Source organism: Ischnura elegans, chromosome 8 (genome assembly GCF_921293095.1).
Source record: "Ischnura elegans chromosome 8, ioIscEleg1.1, whole genome shotgun sequence".
Taxonomy (NCBI): domain Eukaryota; kingdom Metazoa; phylum Arthropoda; class Insecta; order Odonata; family Coenagrionidae; genus Ischnura; species Ischnura elegans.
Window position 1 is genome coordinate 46,650,247 of NC_060253.1, and position 17,747 is coordinate 46,667,993.

Here is a 17,747-nt window from a genome sequence, read left to right on the forward strand (position 1 = left end):
GTTTGGCTTTCAGAAGGCTTTTGACGAAGCGGATTGGATTACAAGCCTTGAATCCTGATAGCAATAGGAATGATTTACAATGACAGGAGAATTATATACAGTTAATATAAAAATAAAGACGTGGATATAAAATGAGGACCCAGCCGTGAAGAAGCATCAATTCGTATTGGAGTGAGTGAAGGCCGTATTCTGTACTCTGTAATTTTCAACGTTTTTTTATCGAGAAAGCCATGAATGAAATCAATGAAAATACTTAGGGAGTAAAGATCCACGAGGAAAAATTAGCATGCTACGATTTACCAATGACATAGCAGATATATCAGAGACAGAAAGATTTGAAGAAAATTCTAACAAATACAGGAATAAAAATGAGCAGATATCACCTTAGCTAAGAAAACTAAGATATAAGTGTACAGCAGAAGGGAAGTCAAGGGTACCGTTGACTTAGGGAATCAAAGGTTGGAAGAGGGGAATGAATTCTGCTATTTAGGAGTAAAAAATAATAAGTGATGAAAGGAGAAAGAAAATAGCCGTGGAATGAACCTTCTTTTTATAGAATGCTAAGACAGCGTTCTATAAAAAAAGAAGGTTCTGCTAACAGCAGGAAATATATGCAGAGACATATGGAAGCATTCATCAGGCTTTATTAGGTTTATCCTACTCTACGGCAGAGAGGCATGAACGATGAAAGCAGAAGAAAAGGCAAGGTTGGAAATATTCGAAAAGGAGTGTTATGAAAGAATTATGAATATCTAATAGATCGACGAAATAAGCAATGAGGAAGTCCAAAGAAGATTTGGAGATACGCGGAGCCATTAAAACTCTGAGAGGGTGACGAAAAAAATTAATCGGCCAAATCTTGAGGCATGATGCTTAGACGAAGAAAATCGTCCAAGGCCAAGTGGATGGTAATAACGGAAAAAGGAGGTATCTGCTAAAATTAATAGAACTGGTAATGAAGGTTCCTCGCAAGTGAAAGAGAAGGAATACTTTGGTGTGAAAAGATTGGCTGATAGACGAATTGGGTGGAGACCCGAGTCACACCAATCTGAGTGTAGTTGGTCAGTGATGATATTTCAAATTAACTATAACTGAACATCAACATCACTGGTTAATTAATTGTATTTCGTATTCGATGCAAAAATGTACATATATCAAGTTCAGTGGGCTTGCAAGATTTCTGAAATTTATGGCGAATGAACACAATCAGTTTCCAACAATGCAATAGCTTTTATTTTATATAAATATTTACTTATTTTCCAGCCGAAGGTCCTACCTCATTTCAGATCCGGCCATTAATGTTTTCCTCCATCTTCGTGCACCCTATTCACTTCCGAGTGTAGTAGTACTCCAGGCCCAAGGAGGCGTGCTGCATGAATTACGATTCGCGCACGAAGTGAGAGTCGCAAGTGGAGGGGGAGTCGCAACTGCATAAGTAAATGTGATTCTCGTGCGCATGCGCAACTCGAAATGACTATCAGCTAGACTAGCTGGAAGTCGCTTAACTCTACTACCAGAACGTCTTCCGGCTCACGAAAAGTGTGTCTAGTGGCCCATAGCGTTTTGATGTGAATGAAAACGTTTTGTTGCTGGGGCCAATATTTTACACTAACAACACATCTACGACTTAAATTATCGACGCTTCAGCCTGGCTACACGTGATTCCATACAGCGATACTCATTCAGCAGAGTATTTCCATGAGGGAGGCATAAGAACAGAATGTTAAGTATTTAGTCGTATCTATAATCGTAGTAATAATAATAAAAATTTTCTGATATCAGGTCTATTTTACATTACGCATATTTGAAAATGAAAGTTTATAAAAAGCTATTTTCGCAGGATAGTATTAAAACGAAAACGCCCTATGACGTCGGCACCCATTCAGAATATTCGGATGACTGGAAATCGCAATAATAGTCGACGCCAAATTTTCAAAAAGGGCCTCCGTTTTCAGTGTCGGATCCAGGATAGTGACAAGGTCTAGGTGGTGAGCCAATGGGTTAACTCCCAGCCGTATTGGGGATTCGAGCAACATACCATTTTATCTAGAGTAAATTGGATATCCCATCCCTTTCTGAATCCGCCACTGTCCGTTTTAATGCTATGGGCATTTAGTAAAATAACGAAGCAATAGCCCATTATCCGCCAATTTCGATCCTGCTAAATATGAAAATCATGGACGCCCAAAGGAAACTGGACCGAGATATCCAAGACGCTAATTAAGAATTTGAAAAATGCGGATTCCTGCCGAAAATACCTGATTCAAAGGTCAATTAACGTAGATTTGGCAATCATTGTTTATTTTATAGAAGGAAGAAATAGCATTTTAATCTTAGTTCTCAAGATATTTGGATATTTTACAGACTACTATCGGTGTCCACTGCATTGAAGTTATATTTTCCATAAAACATCTCCGAAATTCAGAATGATGTTTCCAACAAAAAGTAGTAGTGAATTAAATGAGCTTTCATTCAAATTTATAACTAGCTTCCTACGATGAGCTACATGAATTAAAAGAGTGGTGTGTGCAGCGCTCATGTCGCCAAGTGGCTGAGATCAGCCGCAGCACGTAGCCTTTACGCTTCAGAATTAAAACAAAATTAGAAACGTTTCGGGTAAGAATTGGACAACACTAAACCCGTAAATCAATTGAACAACGCGCAATAAACCCGTAAATCGCCGGTTTTCAGCTGAGTAATTAACCGGAGGTGAAATTTCCAGATGGCCGCCAGCTTGGCAGAGATACTAAAATGAGACATTATTTTCCCAATGTCTACCGCCAAAGCGAGGTTCAAATTGGAATTTAATCTCACTTTTTTATGTTATATTATGTTTAACACCGAATTCGATCGTCGATCGATTCTCCCGTTCAGCCTCTCCTCGATGATTATCTTCATCAGGCCAACACATCTCATGATACGGCCGATTAAGTTGTCCGTCTTCTCCTTCGCGTTTCTAGAAGACTACTTCTTTCACCCACACTTCACGGCACATTTACTCGGTCGACCCATTTTATCTTCATCGTTCTTCAGTAGCAACACATTTCGAATGTTTCCACTCTTGACTTCTCTGCGCCTTTAAAAGTCCAAGACTTGCTCCCAAATGCTCCATCTGATATTTTACATTCTTCTATACATAAATTTTCAGCCGTCAATAGATTTTTTAAATCTCCTCCACGCCTGCGCCATTCCACTTACGATTTCTTTCTTGCTTCACAAGATGGTAAATTCTTCCTAGGTTGAAAAAATCTTTCACCTTATCAAGCTTTTGTTTTCGTAGTTTAATGTTAGTTCAACTCTCCTCCTTTTCGCTGTAAACTAATACCTTACTTTTCTTTTTGTTGATTTTCAGCCGATATATGGACATAGTTCTATCTGTAAGAGGCGGCTGTCGTCTTCCTTACCTCATTTCCTTTCCCATCCAAACTCAGCGATAACTCCTTTTCTTTCGGCTCCCACGATTCCCCCACCACCCAACCCCAACAGGAAGTGCTCGCATGGCCACTTAAGGTAAGACATCTTTCTTAAGAACGTGAGCCGCTACGCACCCGAGAGAATAACAGAAAAACGCTTACCAGAGGGAGACGACAGTTCGCGGGGTCAGTCGACTCAAACAAAGGAAGAATAAAGTGTGCTTTCTCCGACATGTGACTTCTGCCTTTTTCTGCGCGACTTCCCTTATACTCCTGCTGATGACGAGGACGAGAGCGCCCGGCAACTTACAACTTGGTACCATGAAGTGGGATTCGTCCATCTAACTGTAGCAGACCGGAGGACGGAATATCGCCGCAGAATAAGGAGGTAAGATTATTATGGCGGGGCGAGTTAGTGTTGGCGGAAAAGAGGTTGAGTTGCAGCGAGTGATAGAGGACGTCCATGAGAGGCTACGTGAGTTAGCCTGTGAAAATCAATCCCTAAAATCCCGATTGGTTGAACGAGATAGTGCCCTTATTTCCAGTTTAGGCCCCGACAGTAGGAAGTTCTCGTTATTATCGTCTGTTGGAGTGTTTACGGGTGCCCCGTCCGAGAATGTGTTTGCATTTTTTGAGTGTTTAGAAGAGATAGCGGTAATTAGTGGTTGGGCCGATGAGGGTAAGTTACGGGTTGCAAAATTGCGTGTGTCGGGTGGAGCAGCGGAATTCGTCCGCTTGAAGCAGGATTGCCATGTCGCCGCCTCTTATGAAGATTTTAAGAAAGTGATTACTGAAAGGTATAAGCGGAAACACGACGCTCGGTTCTATCGGGAGCTTGTCTCTCAGATGAAGCGGGGCCCAACGGAGGATACAAAGGCTTTCGCTGATCGGATAAGGAATGCTAACACGAACACTAATGAGAGAAATCAATCCCCGGAGTTTTTTGAGGCCACTCCATTTGAAGCCGAGCAGAGGGCGTTGGACGCGTTCCTGAATGGACTCTCCGGTGAGGTTGAGCGCAGATGCCCACATGATGCGCCGGAGACCCTCGACGACGCTGTAAGGAGCGCCTTGCGGGCTGAGGCGATTGAAGCGAAGGTGGCATCGCGGGCGCCGCCAATACCCCCGAGGATTTTTCGGGCGCCAAACGAGAGGAAGTGTTTCAATTGTCACCAACAATCTTGCATGGGAATGCACACTGCCGCGAAGGGGATCAATGTTACGCTTGTGGCCAGGAGGGATACATTGCTCGCGAATGCCAACGTCGTGGAAGACCTTGGCCTGATTTAAACGGCACCCGGCACCGGCGCGGCCGCGGGGGCCGGGTGCCTCTTAAGGTGACAATTCCTGTGACGGACTGTAATGCGGCGGAGGGTAACTTAAGGGTGAAGGGTGTCAATGAGGAACGCGAGTGTACACTTTTGATTGACACGGGGGCGCAAGTATCTTTAATATCAAGTGAAATAAGTGTTCGTTTTGGGCTATCAAGGCCGGGGTGCCACCTGAGAGGAATCACGGGAAGGACGCTTTGGACATACGGGCAAAAGGTGGTGTCTTTACGCTTGGGTGATCACGTCTATCCCATGCAAGGGCAAGTTGTGGACAGGTTGGACGGAGTGGATGGCATCATGGGATTAGATTTTTTGGAAAAACATCGAGGTGTATTGGATGTGTGTAATGGAATTTTGCACTTATGGGGGCGGCGGATTCGGTTATTAGGTCGCCGAAAGGAAGGATATGGCGACCGACTTCTAAATTTCCCTTCAGATCAGCATAAAGGGGTTGTAAGACGGGAGGAGATAAACGTCGGTTGGAGTAAAGAATATCCCTTGTGACCAGGGGAAGAAATAAGGGTACCGCCAAACTCTTGGAGACTTTTGAGAATTACGGTGGATAAGTGCGTTGATACAGGGACATATTTAGTGGAGCCCTGCGAAGCGGGGACTGGCAAGATGCACGGGAAGATGGTGATGACGATAGCATCGGCTAAGAGCGGGAAAATGTTCCACGAAAAGTTGGCGCACCTGGATGTCAATGAGAGGGATATCATCCTTCCACTATTAGAAGAATTCGAGGATCTGTTCACAGAGAAGGATAGACTACCAGTTACCGACCTGACGTCCCACCGAATCAACACAGGCAGCGCCCCCCCTATCTATAGGAGGCCTTATCGAGTACCTCATCATTTGAAGCCCGTAGTGGAGTCGTTCGTCAACGAGCAACTATTAGCGGGAATTATTGTCCATAGTGACAGCCCTTGGGCATCCCCGATTGTGATCGTGCCAAAAACATCGGCCTATGGAAAACCTACGTACCGGTTTTGTATGGATTTTCGGGCTTTGAATGCGGTCACTGTCCCTGATGTGTACCCCATTCCCAACGTTGTCAAATCATTGGACTATCTGGGTAAATCGCGATTTTTTTCAACGTTGGATTTGACGAGTGGTTACCATCAAATGCCAATGCATAAAGATGACCAAGAGAGGACCGCTTTTAATGTCGACAGCGGGCATTACCACTACACTAGGATGCCGTTCGGATTGCGGAATGCACCTGCCACATTCCAAAGGATGATGGACGGCCTCCTACGGGGCTTGAAGCCGGTACAATGCCTCGTGTATTTGGACGACGTGATAATCTTCGGTGCAACGATAGAGGAGCATGCCGTACGGCTGCGTGCCGTACTCGACAGATTAAGAAACGCCGGGCTAACGCTTAAGTTTGAGAAATGTAAGTTTGCGGAGGAAAAGGTGAACTATTTAGGTCACGTGATTTCGAAGCATGGAGTGCAACCCGACCCAGAAAAAGTATCCACTGTGCAGGAATTTCCCACCCCCACCAACGTGAAGGAACTTCAGTTATTTTTAGGACTTGCGAATTACTATCGCCGCTTTATCGTGGGTTACGCAGAAATAGCGAGGCCGTTGATGAAATTATTAAGAAAAGGTGCAGTGTTCAACTGGGATAAAGATTGCGCTGGGGCCTTTGAGAAACTAAAGGATTTCCTGACTAATAGCCCTGTGTTGTCATATTCAGATTTCGACAAACCTTTTATTATTTCCACCGATGCATCTAACTTCGCAATAGGGGCAGTGCTTTCTCAGGAGATCGACAGGGAAGAACATCCAATTGCATATGTACCGGGACAGCTGAATCCCGCTGAAATTATTCAGTGACCGAAAGTGAACTGTGCAGTGTCGTGTTTGCTGTGGCGCAATACCGATGCTACGTGTATGGTAGAAAATTTAAGATAGTTAGTGACCATGCGGCCCTCAAGTGGCTATTTGGCCTGCGTGACCCAAGTAGCCCGTTGATGCGATGGACTCTTAAACTTTCTGACTATGACTACGAGGTAGTGCATAAGCCAGGGGTATTGCACAAGAACGTCGATGGACTTAGCCGGAAGGTGAGGCGATTTAAATGTACGCCGAGTGTCGATATAGGAAGTGCGCAAGAGAATGACGTAGAGTGCGCGGAATGGGCAGGCAAGACAGGATTTGAGGTTGTGGACGGGATCCTTTTTAAAATCGGCCCGTGGGGAAGAGTGATAGCTGTCCCTGAGAGCGTAAGGACTGACATTTTGAGACAGTGCCATGATTACGCCCTCGCGGGACACCTGGGGGTCAGATCGACAAAAGCCCGCGTAGCGGCGCGCTATTGATGGCCGCACCTGGGAAGAGATTGCGACGCATATGTGAAAAATTGTGTGTCGTGTAATAGAAGAAGCCCGTATGTGAAATGTAAGGCTCCGTTACAAGCCCTCCCGGCCACCGATGGACCCTTTGATTTCATCGCTCTTGATATAGTTGGCCCGTTGCCCCGGACCGAGAAGTTCATTCTTTCAATTTTAGATCATTTTTCTAGGTATCTGGTGATGATTCCTTCGCCAAATCAGACAGCAGAGGTGATTCCCGTTGAACTTGTGAAGGTGTGGATCTTAAGTTTCGGTGTCCCTGACAAGATTCTAACCGACCAAGGGAGTAATTTCATGCTGGACTTATTTAGGGGTGTATGTAAGTTGCTAGGTGTGACCAACTTGCGTACATCCCCTTACAGACCCGAGTGCAACGGACGGATAGAGTGGGTGCACCGAACGATATCACAGGTTCTATCCCATTATGTGAATGTTAAAAACGACAATTGGGACGATTTGTTGGGCTATGCTGTCACTGCATACAACAGCAGCGTTCACAGTTCCACTGCCTACAGCCCTCATTAAACAATATTTGGTTACGAAATGAACTCGCCGTTCGAGTGTGTGAAGAGACCTTTGAGAGATGCGTGCAACGCTCAAGTGGAACAGTTACGGGATAGACTTCGAGTGATATGGCGGAAGTGTGCTAGAAACTATGAGCGGGCGCGAAAACAGCAATTCAAGGGGGCGGGATCCAAGGGAAAGGACAGGACGTATTCAGTGAGAGAATTAGTCTATTTAAGCGACCCCTGTGTGAAAACAGGTGTATGAAAGAAGTTCCACCGACGGTGGAAAGGGCCGTACAGCGTTGTTAAGGTTCTTCCTCACGTAAATTTAATGCTGCAACTCCCTCATAGGACGCTAATTGTACATAAAAATAGAGTAAAGCCCCATATCCGCCAATTTGGTCTTCCTTCGCCTGCAATCGCAGGCGCCGCCAGTGAGAGACGAAGAGGGAGGCCAAGAAAGCAAACGGTGCCTCTCGCCTTTGAAGGAACTGAGAGGGAATCCCCTTCCTGGGATATCTCCTCGTATTCCGAGAAATTCATCGGAGCTGAGGACGGGGGGAGGATTCCAGGAGATCTCTTTCCTTATCGGAAGGGCTAGACCGCTCGTCGTATAAGTCCCCGGCACTTAGCGGTGAGCATCTACTGCAAGAAACGCCCATCTGCGAGGAGAGGGAGGGTGGAGTGGAGGCCGCCGAGAGAAAGTAGGAGGACCTTGCTGACAACGAGCAAGACCCTCTCGCTGTTGTTAGAGAAGAAGAAGACGCATGGATTCCTGATGACGGAATTTCGCCGCTGCAAACCCGATCACCATATCTTCTTCGCTCGAGAGCACGTTCATCCCATCTGACACCGCCCTCCCCACCTGTACCACCACCCCCTCCCGAGCCCCCCCCCCCCCCCCCCCCCCGCTGCTTCCTGCGCGAGAGAAAACCACAGCCGTCACGATGTGGACAGGAGCAGGAATAGTGTAAATTTGGGTGACGTGTCTTTTTTGTTTATTTGTGGATCCGTTGGATAGGCAGGATGTGGTTCTAATAGATAGTGGTGTTTGAGGGGGTACAAGCGTGGTGATAACTGATAAAACGTGGGTGTTAACCATGAATTTCGATTTGGGTAAGGTTTAAAAGGAGAATGTTAACTGTATTAGTTGTAAATGTTATGTAATTGTTGACTTCGAATGTTGTTGAAAGAATTGTTGAGATTGTGATTGAGATTTTGGAATTTAAAAAAAACCGAATAGGTATCGTGGAATAACAACAGGAGGGGATTCAGAGTTGATCTTAATATGATTAGGGTGGAGTATTGTTTGAATGGAGAGTTTTGTATTAGGGTAGGGTGTTAAAAAGAGGAATATGAAATCTTAGTGTATTTAGAGAGAATAGGGGTAGATGAGAATGGGTTGGTGTGCTCCGAGGTAGGAGAGATTTGCATTGTAGAGTAGTCAATAACTTTCTTTTTGTTAGATTCGTATAGGTAGTAGTTCTAATGAATTAAATCCACTAAGGTCAAGCCAGGGTAACCATCGATCACGGCAGAAAATAATGTGGTTGTAGTTCTCAGTGTTTGTGTTCTTTAATTTTTTTGTGGGTGATTTTGAAAGTGTGTAATAGTTAAAAATAGTTTAGAACTAAAAATGGTGTGATAACACATGATCCATGTTTTCTTTATACGTCCTGATGGGTGCGATGTGACCGTGATTGCAAAAGGGGACGAAATTGTTTGTATTGGTTTCATTTTTTTATGATTGGTTTTGATTTTATTTTCTGTGTTATGTTTAAGAACTCACTATTTTGACCTGATTGTATTTAAAATTTCCAGGCCTGTAAATTTTAAATTTTTTGGGAGGGAGTGGATGTAAGAGGCGTCTGTCGTCTTCCTTACCTCATTTCCTTTCCCATTCAAAATCAGCGATAACTCCTTTCCTTTCGGCTCCCACGATTCCCCCACCACCCAACCCCGACAGGAAGTGCTCGCATGGCCACGTAAGGTAAGACACCTTTCTTAAGAACGTGAGCCGCTACGCACCCGAGAGAATAACAGAAAAACGCTTACCAGAGGGAGACGACAGTTCGCGGGGTTAGTCGACTCAAACAAAGGAGGAACAATGTGTGCTTTCTTCGACATGTGACTTCTGCCTTTTTCTGCGCGACTTTCCTTATACTCCAGCGGATGACGAGGACGAGAGCGCCCGGCAACTTACGTATCCATATTTATCAAAGTCTTCTTCAAATCATTCCCTGTCACGGCTATGACGCTATTTCGTCAGCAAACTGTAGCATATTAATTCTTTCTCCGTGGGTATTAACACCTGCAGGGCTATTCCAATCATCCGCCAGCCAGCCATAAGTCGAAATCGACCATAACTATGGCCTCTGGGCATACGTATGGCTTCGGGCGATTCACTTCCGAGCAGAAGGTCTTAAGTTGGGCGATAGGCTAAGGCCGTAATATTATAGGTATTTACGAAGCGCCATCAATACTGCAGTCAATTTTTAAATAAAATATTAATACTACGAGGGAGCACAGGCGGATTCAACGGGCATTGGCTCACTGGCTAGTCATATTGAAGAAATACGTCGATTTCGCATGGAAAGGAGGAGGAGATGGGATATGACAATCATATATATCTATATAAGCCATCTGTTACCAGAGGCTCCTGCAAAGCAGTTTGTAGAAAAATCTTGATTTTACTTCTTCTAGCAAGAGAATTATCGATGCATATGGGTAAAACATACAGCTTCCCGCTTATTTTTTTCCTTTCCCACCCCGCAAGGTGCTGAAACAGATAAAGCAATCCGATTCGAAAACTAGGCTTCAATTGTATTGCACAGGAGTCCATAGTATTCTATTTCAACATAAAAAGAAACCACTTAAATGCGTATAGTAAAAATGCTTCGTGTTGCTACATGTGCAGAACAAATTCAAGGGAGGTTTCCGTGTGAAAAAAATGGGAAAACAACATACGCCGTATGAGCATACAAAATTTCCAAGCATAGAAATAAAATTTTTAGTGAAAATCATGGAAATTATGGCGAATCGCAGTCTTCTGTACAAGAAAAAGTAGAATGAAACGATGAAAAAAAGTTTCGCAAATGAGGCTCGAAGCAGGGATTTCGGCAATCGGACACCGTAACCACGATTAAATAAACCAGCTCGACTTTTTTCGCCGTTCAAACTGCTATATTTACGGCAACAAGCGAAATCACGGCGATCCACCATATAATTTATCAGCACCTTTAATTGGCTGTCCCTTACACGTGCCGCTATTTTCCTTATTTCCCTGAATAATGCAATATCCTCACATTTTTGCACTTATCTACTGCAAATGTCTTGCTCTATTGACGGTAATGCAAAGGCTAATGCTGCACGAAAAAATGAAGACAAAACCGCATGCACGGGTAATATACATTAGAATGTCAGAAGAATCGTTTGATGTAAATTTATGAGCTCAGTGCGAAAAATCCACAGAGGAAAAATCATTCGCCTTGACCGGGATTCGAACCCGGATCCCTCGATTTCCGGCCGAGTGCTTTAGCCGGAAATCGAGGGATCCGGGTTCGAATCCCGGTCAAGGCGAATGATTTTTCCTCTGTGGATTTTTCGCACTATTTGTGCATTGCGGGTGACTCCGTAAAAAGTTATCACCGTGGCTAGTCCCGGTATACTTTTATGAGCTCAGTAAATTACATTTCCTATTTTTAACTGCTCTTTTGCGTTAACCATTCTGGTTGATCCACTAGCCAATGATTTTTGTTCTATATGTATTTTCTTCGTCGTTTACAACGACTGCCGCTAGAACGCTGGCGCCATCAGTAGACCGAACTTATAGTACCGATTATAATATCCATACTTGCTTTCAGAAACGACGTTAAGACTTACGGCCGGCCATACGATATGGCCCCACGGGATTGGAATCGATGTAGGCCGTAATTTCGGGTCAGGCCGTACTAAACTTACGGCCGGCCATACTTACGGCCCCGTTTAACAGAATAGCCCAGGCTGGAGCCTTCTCATTCCTCTGGCCTATTTTGTTGATAGCTTTCTCGATCAAAACATTTAAGATTGCGACGGACAGCCCACACCCTTATCTCACTTTCTCCTTTATACATACTTGCTCCTTCGCAGCTTGGTCCAGATTTTACCAAAGAAACATGGTTAATACACATTTAACATGTATATATTTAAAATCCTTCGATCATTTATAGCACTCCAATTCCCTTCCAGATTCTAAGCAATTAATTCCATTTCACGTCGTCGAAGGCCTTCTTTAGTGCTATCAACTGCGCTTGAGCTAAGATAAAATCCTAATTATGCCTCAGTACTGAGGTATAATTAGGATTTTTTAATACTAATTTTGTATTTCAAAATACTTGGAAAGCTCACTTTTTCGCGATCTCATCTCGTTATCGTAGTATCTCTTCGAATATCCCACCCGCGCGGAATTCCGAGAAAATTATAGTTAAAAGTAGTTCTTGTTTTTTTCCCCCCAAACCACGCAAAAAATATATTATATGAAGGATTACAAACCCCAAGAATAATAAATTCCCGAAGCCTTTCATCAAACGCGGCCATCTTGAGCGCCATTTTGAATATCTCCAAAATGCTTAGTGACTGTTTCATCAATATTACAAATCCATTTGGTCTTCTTCATTATCTTCACTATGGACAGCGTTAGGGCCAAAATTGCTTCTCATCAGCCATTAGCTTTCCTGAAATTTAATTGGTCCTAATCCAAGAATTTTATTTATTTTCGTTCGATTTATCTGTAGTTGATTATTGTCATTATATTCGACGTCAGGCTTGCGGTCCTAAAATCTTCACACTTCTCTGCACTCCCCATTTCGGGAATGGGAATGATAATATTCATCTCGAAGTTACTACTTATATCTCCTGTTAAGTACATGTCACAGACAGTTTTATACTGCTGTTTTAAAGCTTTCTCCCCTGCATTTTTATTAGCTCCGCTGGAATATCCTCTATTTCTGGAGTCTCACCCTTTCGACGGTCTCTTATTGCAGCGTAAACGTCTACTTCACTTTCCTCCTCAATAATATTTCCGCTAATTTTGCTTCCGTTGGGTAACTCATCCAGGTATTATTTCCATCTCTTCATTTTGTCTCCATTTTCAGTTAAAATAGTTCTATACTTATGGTATTAAATCTTGCACTGCGTTCCTTAAAATGGTTCCTCACTATTCTATTGGCAGCTTCCACTTTCCCCTAAACGAGGTTGTTCTGCACCACTTCGCAAGGGTCAAAGGTTCAAATGAAGCCAGTCCTTCTTCAGCTAATAGCTTAAGGGAAAAAACGAAAATTTCGTTCTTGTTCCACAATACTGATTCGACCATCACCATTTAGGTATCAGCGATCTGCAATACCTAAAGGATACTGCCACTTGAATCAGAAAATTGATAAAGTTTTTTTAAATTAATTATTCCCATAAAATAGACGCAGTTCTTAAATCACTGTTGTTTTCCTTTCATTCGTTTCAGCTTTCCCAATCTTTCTCACACCAAAATCCACATTCTTGGTGAGTCTTTCCATCCAGAGTATCATATGCATCAAGGATGGAGTTCGCAATGAAAAAATACTTGACTAAGCTGGGATTCGAACACGGATCTCCCGATTACCGGTCAGGCATGTTAGCCAGTTACACGACCAAGCCGAATTTCGCTCTGAATATGGTAATTTTGAATATTTTTTCTGGATTTAATTATGAATTTGGTAATGTGGTAATTTTGAAAAGTTTTTTGAACTCCTTTAACTACTTAAACAATTTCCCTTGAATGAAGTACAAAAAATCACGACCTGATATCAAGGCAATGAGTAAAATGTCCTCGAAAGGCAAAAAAAACAGTTGATTGTCTCATCGATGCAACCCAGGCGCTGCCAGGCCACATGCCCACTCCAAAAACAAAGATAAGTTAAATTTTCGCATCCAGCCTTCCGTAAAGATACTTAATGCAGTTTTCATTAATATAATAGTGATTACGGCAGTAAAAAACCTAATTATACCTCAGTAATACTAATTTTGTATTTTAAAATACTTGGAAAACTCACTTTTTCGCGATCTCATTTCCTTATCGTAGTATCTCTTCTAATATCCAACCCGCGCGGAATTCCGAGAAAATTTTAGTTAAAAGTAATTCTCGTTTTTTGCAGTCCCAACCACGCAAAAAACATATTGTATGAAGCATTACAAAACCCAAGAATAATAAATTCCCGTAGCCTTTCATAAAACGCGGCCATCTTGAGCGCCATATTGAATATCTCCAAAATGCTTGGTGACTGTTTCATCAATATTACAAATCCATTTTTAGAATCAACATGCCTATTTTCGAGCATAAATAGTGTAATTATCGTGAAAAAGTGAGGAATTGAAATACTGTGTTAGCAATTTTGACCGCAACCTTGCTTTAGGATCTATGAGCAAAATTCTAGCTCTTATGCATCAATGTTCGTGTTCTACTCGCAAAAAGGACGGAATAACACCAATACCATACTTCTCTTACCAAGGAGCATGCGGAATGACATCTGCCTCCGGGATTTATTCCGCTGCAACAAGTACTCAATGGAGAACATGTATGAAATTTGCTCTTCCTACTGCTAAGTCCCATTGAATAGACAGTATTCTCACGACCCTAAATATATAAACCAAAACTCTCAGTATGCCACAAACGTCATTAAATGGTCATTAAAAGTTCTGAAATATCGCTTGAAGTCACATGGCCTGAAACGCCTCTTCATTTGTTTAACGTCAACCCACGGTTCGCCATCAAAATACGCTATTGGAAGCCTTGATTGAAAGAGAGCGAAGTAAACAATCATCGCTGAGCTTTGTAGTAGTTCCTCTAGGGCAGGGATGGCTAGAGAAACGAAACGGAAATGTTTCGTCTCGACCCAGAGGGGAACGAAAATACGAGGCCTGGGTTTAGTTTGTTCCCGCACGAAATTAAAATCACCAAGGCGTTTAGTTTCGACCGAGGACGAAACTTCACTCCCAGGAACGAAACTAAATTAATCGAAACTCCGCTGCTCATAGTTAACTTTCGATCCCAGAAGTTGAGTGGAGGGGGATAAGAGGGAATAGTTTCGATCCATTACTTTTACATACGTGTAGAGAGGTTCAAACATCGAGCTTAAAAATCAAATGGCCAGTTTCTGTTCACCGTTTTCCCGGTAGTGGTAAAAATATGAGTGCCCTATGGATCTAATGGCGGTAGGCCGAACCTCTACTTTATTCAACCATACTTCGTACTCGGGGTGTGGATCGAAACTAAACTGTTCGATGGTGAAACACGTGGTCCCTCCGGTGCGAAAAATTATCTACGTTTCGTTTCGTCCCAGAGTTTCAGTTAAGTTTCGACCCGAAGCAGTTTTGACTCCGATTTCGTTTCGACCCTGAGTTTAGCTCCCCGGGTTTAAATCGTTAAATCCATTTCGTCTCTACATTTCGTTCCCGGGAACGAAACTATTGGAATTTTACTGGTTTTGACTTTCGTTTAGTTTCTATTGCCATCCCTGCTCTTAAGGACAAATTGACTGAAAAGCGATGGCACGGAAGACACTTTCCGACAGTTCACATTTGGTCGACTCCCTTATGGCTCATGATCTGAAAAATAGTGATTGCTTCGTCACAGCTGCGCTGAAAGTCTATCACCTGTATTTACTTAACAACCTAGCTATGCGGAACTTGATAGTTAATTTTTCCAATCGGCCAGAATTGAAAGCCAAATTATCGTTAAAAAGCAATAAAAAAGTATTAGACAGAGAAATTATAGTAAAGAACTATTTACGCTGTATATAGTCGAGTTCCTTTTTTTAACCCACCCACGCGGCCCACGGCAAAAAAGAGTTGGAATTTTAGGTTTTGCGTTGACATGAAGCGAATGTTACGGGCATCACAATGGCAAAGTATTGGATTTACTTTGCCTGAAGTCTCATCGATACCTCCACTGCACAAATGCTCGATAATCACCCACCGAATCAAATCCGCTTATCTATAATAGCCATAGTAGTACTAAAATAGCCTAATCGACAAAAGCATATCAGAAATAGTTCCGAATTGCAATTACACTAGTTCCGAAGTATTAATCGTGGCTGTGGTTAATTGCCGTAGTTTAAGAAAAAAAATTCCCGAATTCCACGTTTAATTCATATAGGAGCTGAATGTTGGCTAACAGATGATGATTCAGACAATGAAATCTTCCCAAAATCGTACACTATTTATCGGAAAGATGGAATTAATCGAGCGGGGGGCGGTATATTTATAAAAGAATTCAATCGTCAGCCATGCGGTAACCGTAACTGACACCAGCGTTGAATCTATGTGGTGTACAATTAAGTGTCCAAAATCAAAACTATTTTATTATGCTCGTATTACAGACCACTTTACTCAGATATGACATCAACGTTGGATTTTGAAACCCAAATGAACAGCATAGCATCCAACTATCCTGAAAGAAACTTGACTGTAGGTGGAGATTTCAACGTACCTTATATAGATTGGGAGACATATAGCTTCATTCCTGGCGGGGGGGATAAAGTGATTTGCGAGGCTTTGTTACACACTTTTATATCAAACTCATTGCTTCAAATAGCATCCGTACCAAATAAAGGAGAAAGTATTCTTGATTTATTAGCGACAAATATACCTCATCAGGAACAAACGTGAGCACCGTCGAAGGAATAAAGGACCAAAGAGTAGTAACAGCAAAGTTTTCTTTAAATACCGCTGAAACTAGAGCGTAAAGTTTTCATTTTTAAAAGAACTGATTTTGATGAGTTTAAGAGAGTCATCTGAAAAATGCTTTCCCCGAGTTTCAAGAATGAATAACAAAGTTAAATGTAGATGCAACTTGGAAAGTTTTTCTTCTTTCGCTCGTAACATCGGGAATAAATAGTTACATCCCTAGTAAAACAAAAAAGAAGGCAGCGAACCGAGATGGTATGACGCGGAAGTGAGAAAATCATTGAGGCGACAAAGAGCATGCCATGCTAAAATGAAAAAAGTCAGCACGTATTTATCCGCTAATGATCGCGATTTGATAATATAAAGATATAGGTTGTCCAAAGCCGCTACGAAGGAAGCGTTCAGGAATGCATTCAAGAATTAAAAAAAAACACTAGTAGAGCAGTTACGGGATAACCCAAAAGCATTTTGGTCTTATGTTAGGGAAATTTAAGATAAACGATCTACCGAGTGTTCGCTGAGAAACGATAATGGAGGTATGTTGACAAACAGTTCCGATAAAGCCAATTTATTAAATTCCTACTTCAAGAGCGTGTTCACCGAGCCTTCTGAGAGCTCATTCCAGACAGTTGACAATCTCTGCATACGAAAAATGCCTCATATTGACATTAGTGCGCACGGAATAGGAAATATATTGAAATCGCTCAGTCCAATAAAATCACTTGGTCCAGAAGAAATCCCTTCTCGAGTATATGGAAAACTAGCCTCAGAAATTTCCTCCTTCTTGCAGTTCATTTTCAGTAAATCCATCAAGCAACACGAAGTACCTAATGACAGGAAAATTGCTAATGTAACGCCAATATTCAAAGTGGAGACAGCCATCTACAGACCGATATCTTAAACGTCCATCTCATGCAAAGTCCTTGAACACATCGTAGCCAGCTCAGTAATGAAACACCTAGACGCGCTAAACTTGTTAATGAGAACTCAACATGGATTCAGGAAAAGTAGATCATGCGAAACCCAGTTAGCGCTTTTCGGCCACGATATTTTAGTCTCCGGAGAAGACAACATTCCAGTAAACGCGATTTTTCTTGATTTCAAAAAGGCATTTGATAAAGTATCCCACGGAAAGTTAATAATAAAACTGAAATCTTATGGCCTATATGAAGATGCCATTTCCTGGATAAGAGAACTTTTGAGCAACCGCGTTCAAAGAGTAGTATTAGACGGTGCAGTCTCCAACGAGGTTAGTATCTTCCGGCGTCCTTCGGGGTAGTGTCATTGGCCCGCTCCTACTCCTTCGTTATATAAACGACATTGGCGAAGCAGTATACAGAAAGTACGATTATTTGCAGGCGACGCTGTAGTTTACAGGGAAATCCGTTCCAGCAAAGATAGGGATGAACTAACGAACGACCTTGCTGCTCACCAAGCGTG

At 42.6% G+C, this 17,747-nt stretch overlaps 2 protein-coding genes across 2 annotated transcripts in view; both read right to left on the reverse strand.

Annotated features, from left to right (window-relative positions):
- Positions 1–3,754, reverse strand: part of LOC124164402 (period circadian protein) — a 247,849-nt gene extending 244,095 nt beyond the window's left edge. Inside the window, exon 1 of the mRNA XM_046541726.1 lies at positions 3,576–3,754. Within this exon, the coding sequence (XP_046397682.1) occupies positions 3,576–3,754 (179 nt within the window). The remainder of the gene's footprint in view (positions 1–3,575) is intronic.
- Positions 3,755–8,152: 4,398 nt separating this feature from the next.
- The window catches only part of LOC124164403, a 74,303-nt gene continuing 64,708 nt past the window's right edge, over positions 8,153–17,747 (reverse strand). Inside the window, exon 2 of the mRNA XM_046541727.1 lies at positions 8,153–8,531. Within this exon, the coding sequence (XP_046397683.1) occupies positions 8,153–8,531 (379 nt within the window). The remainder of the gene's footprint in view (positions 8,532–17,747) is intronic.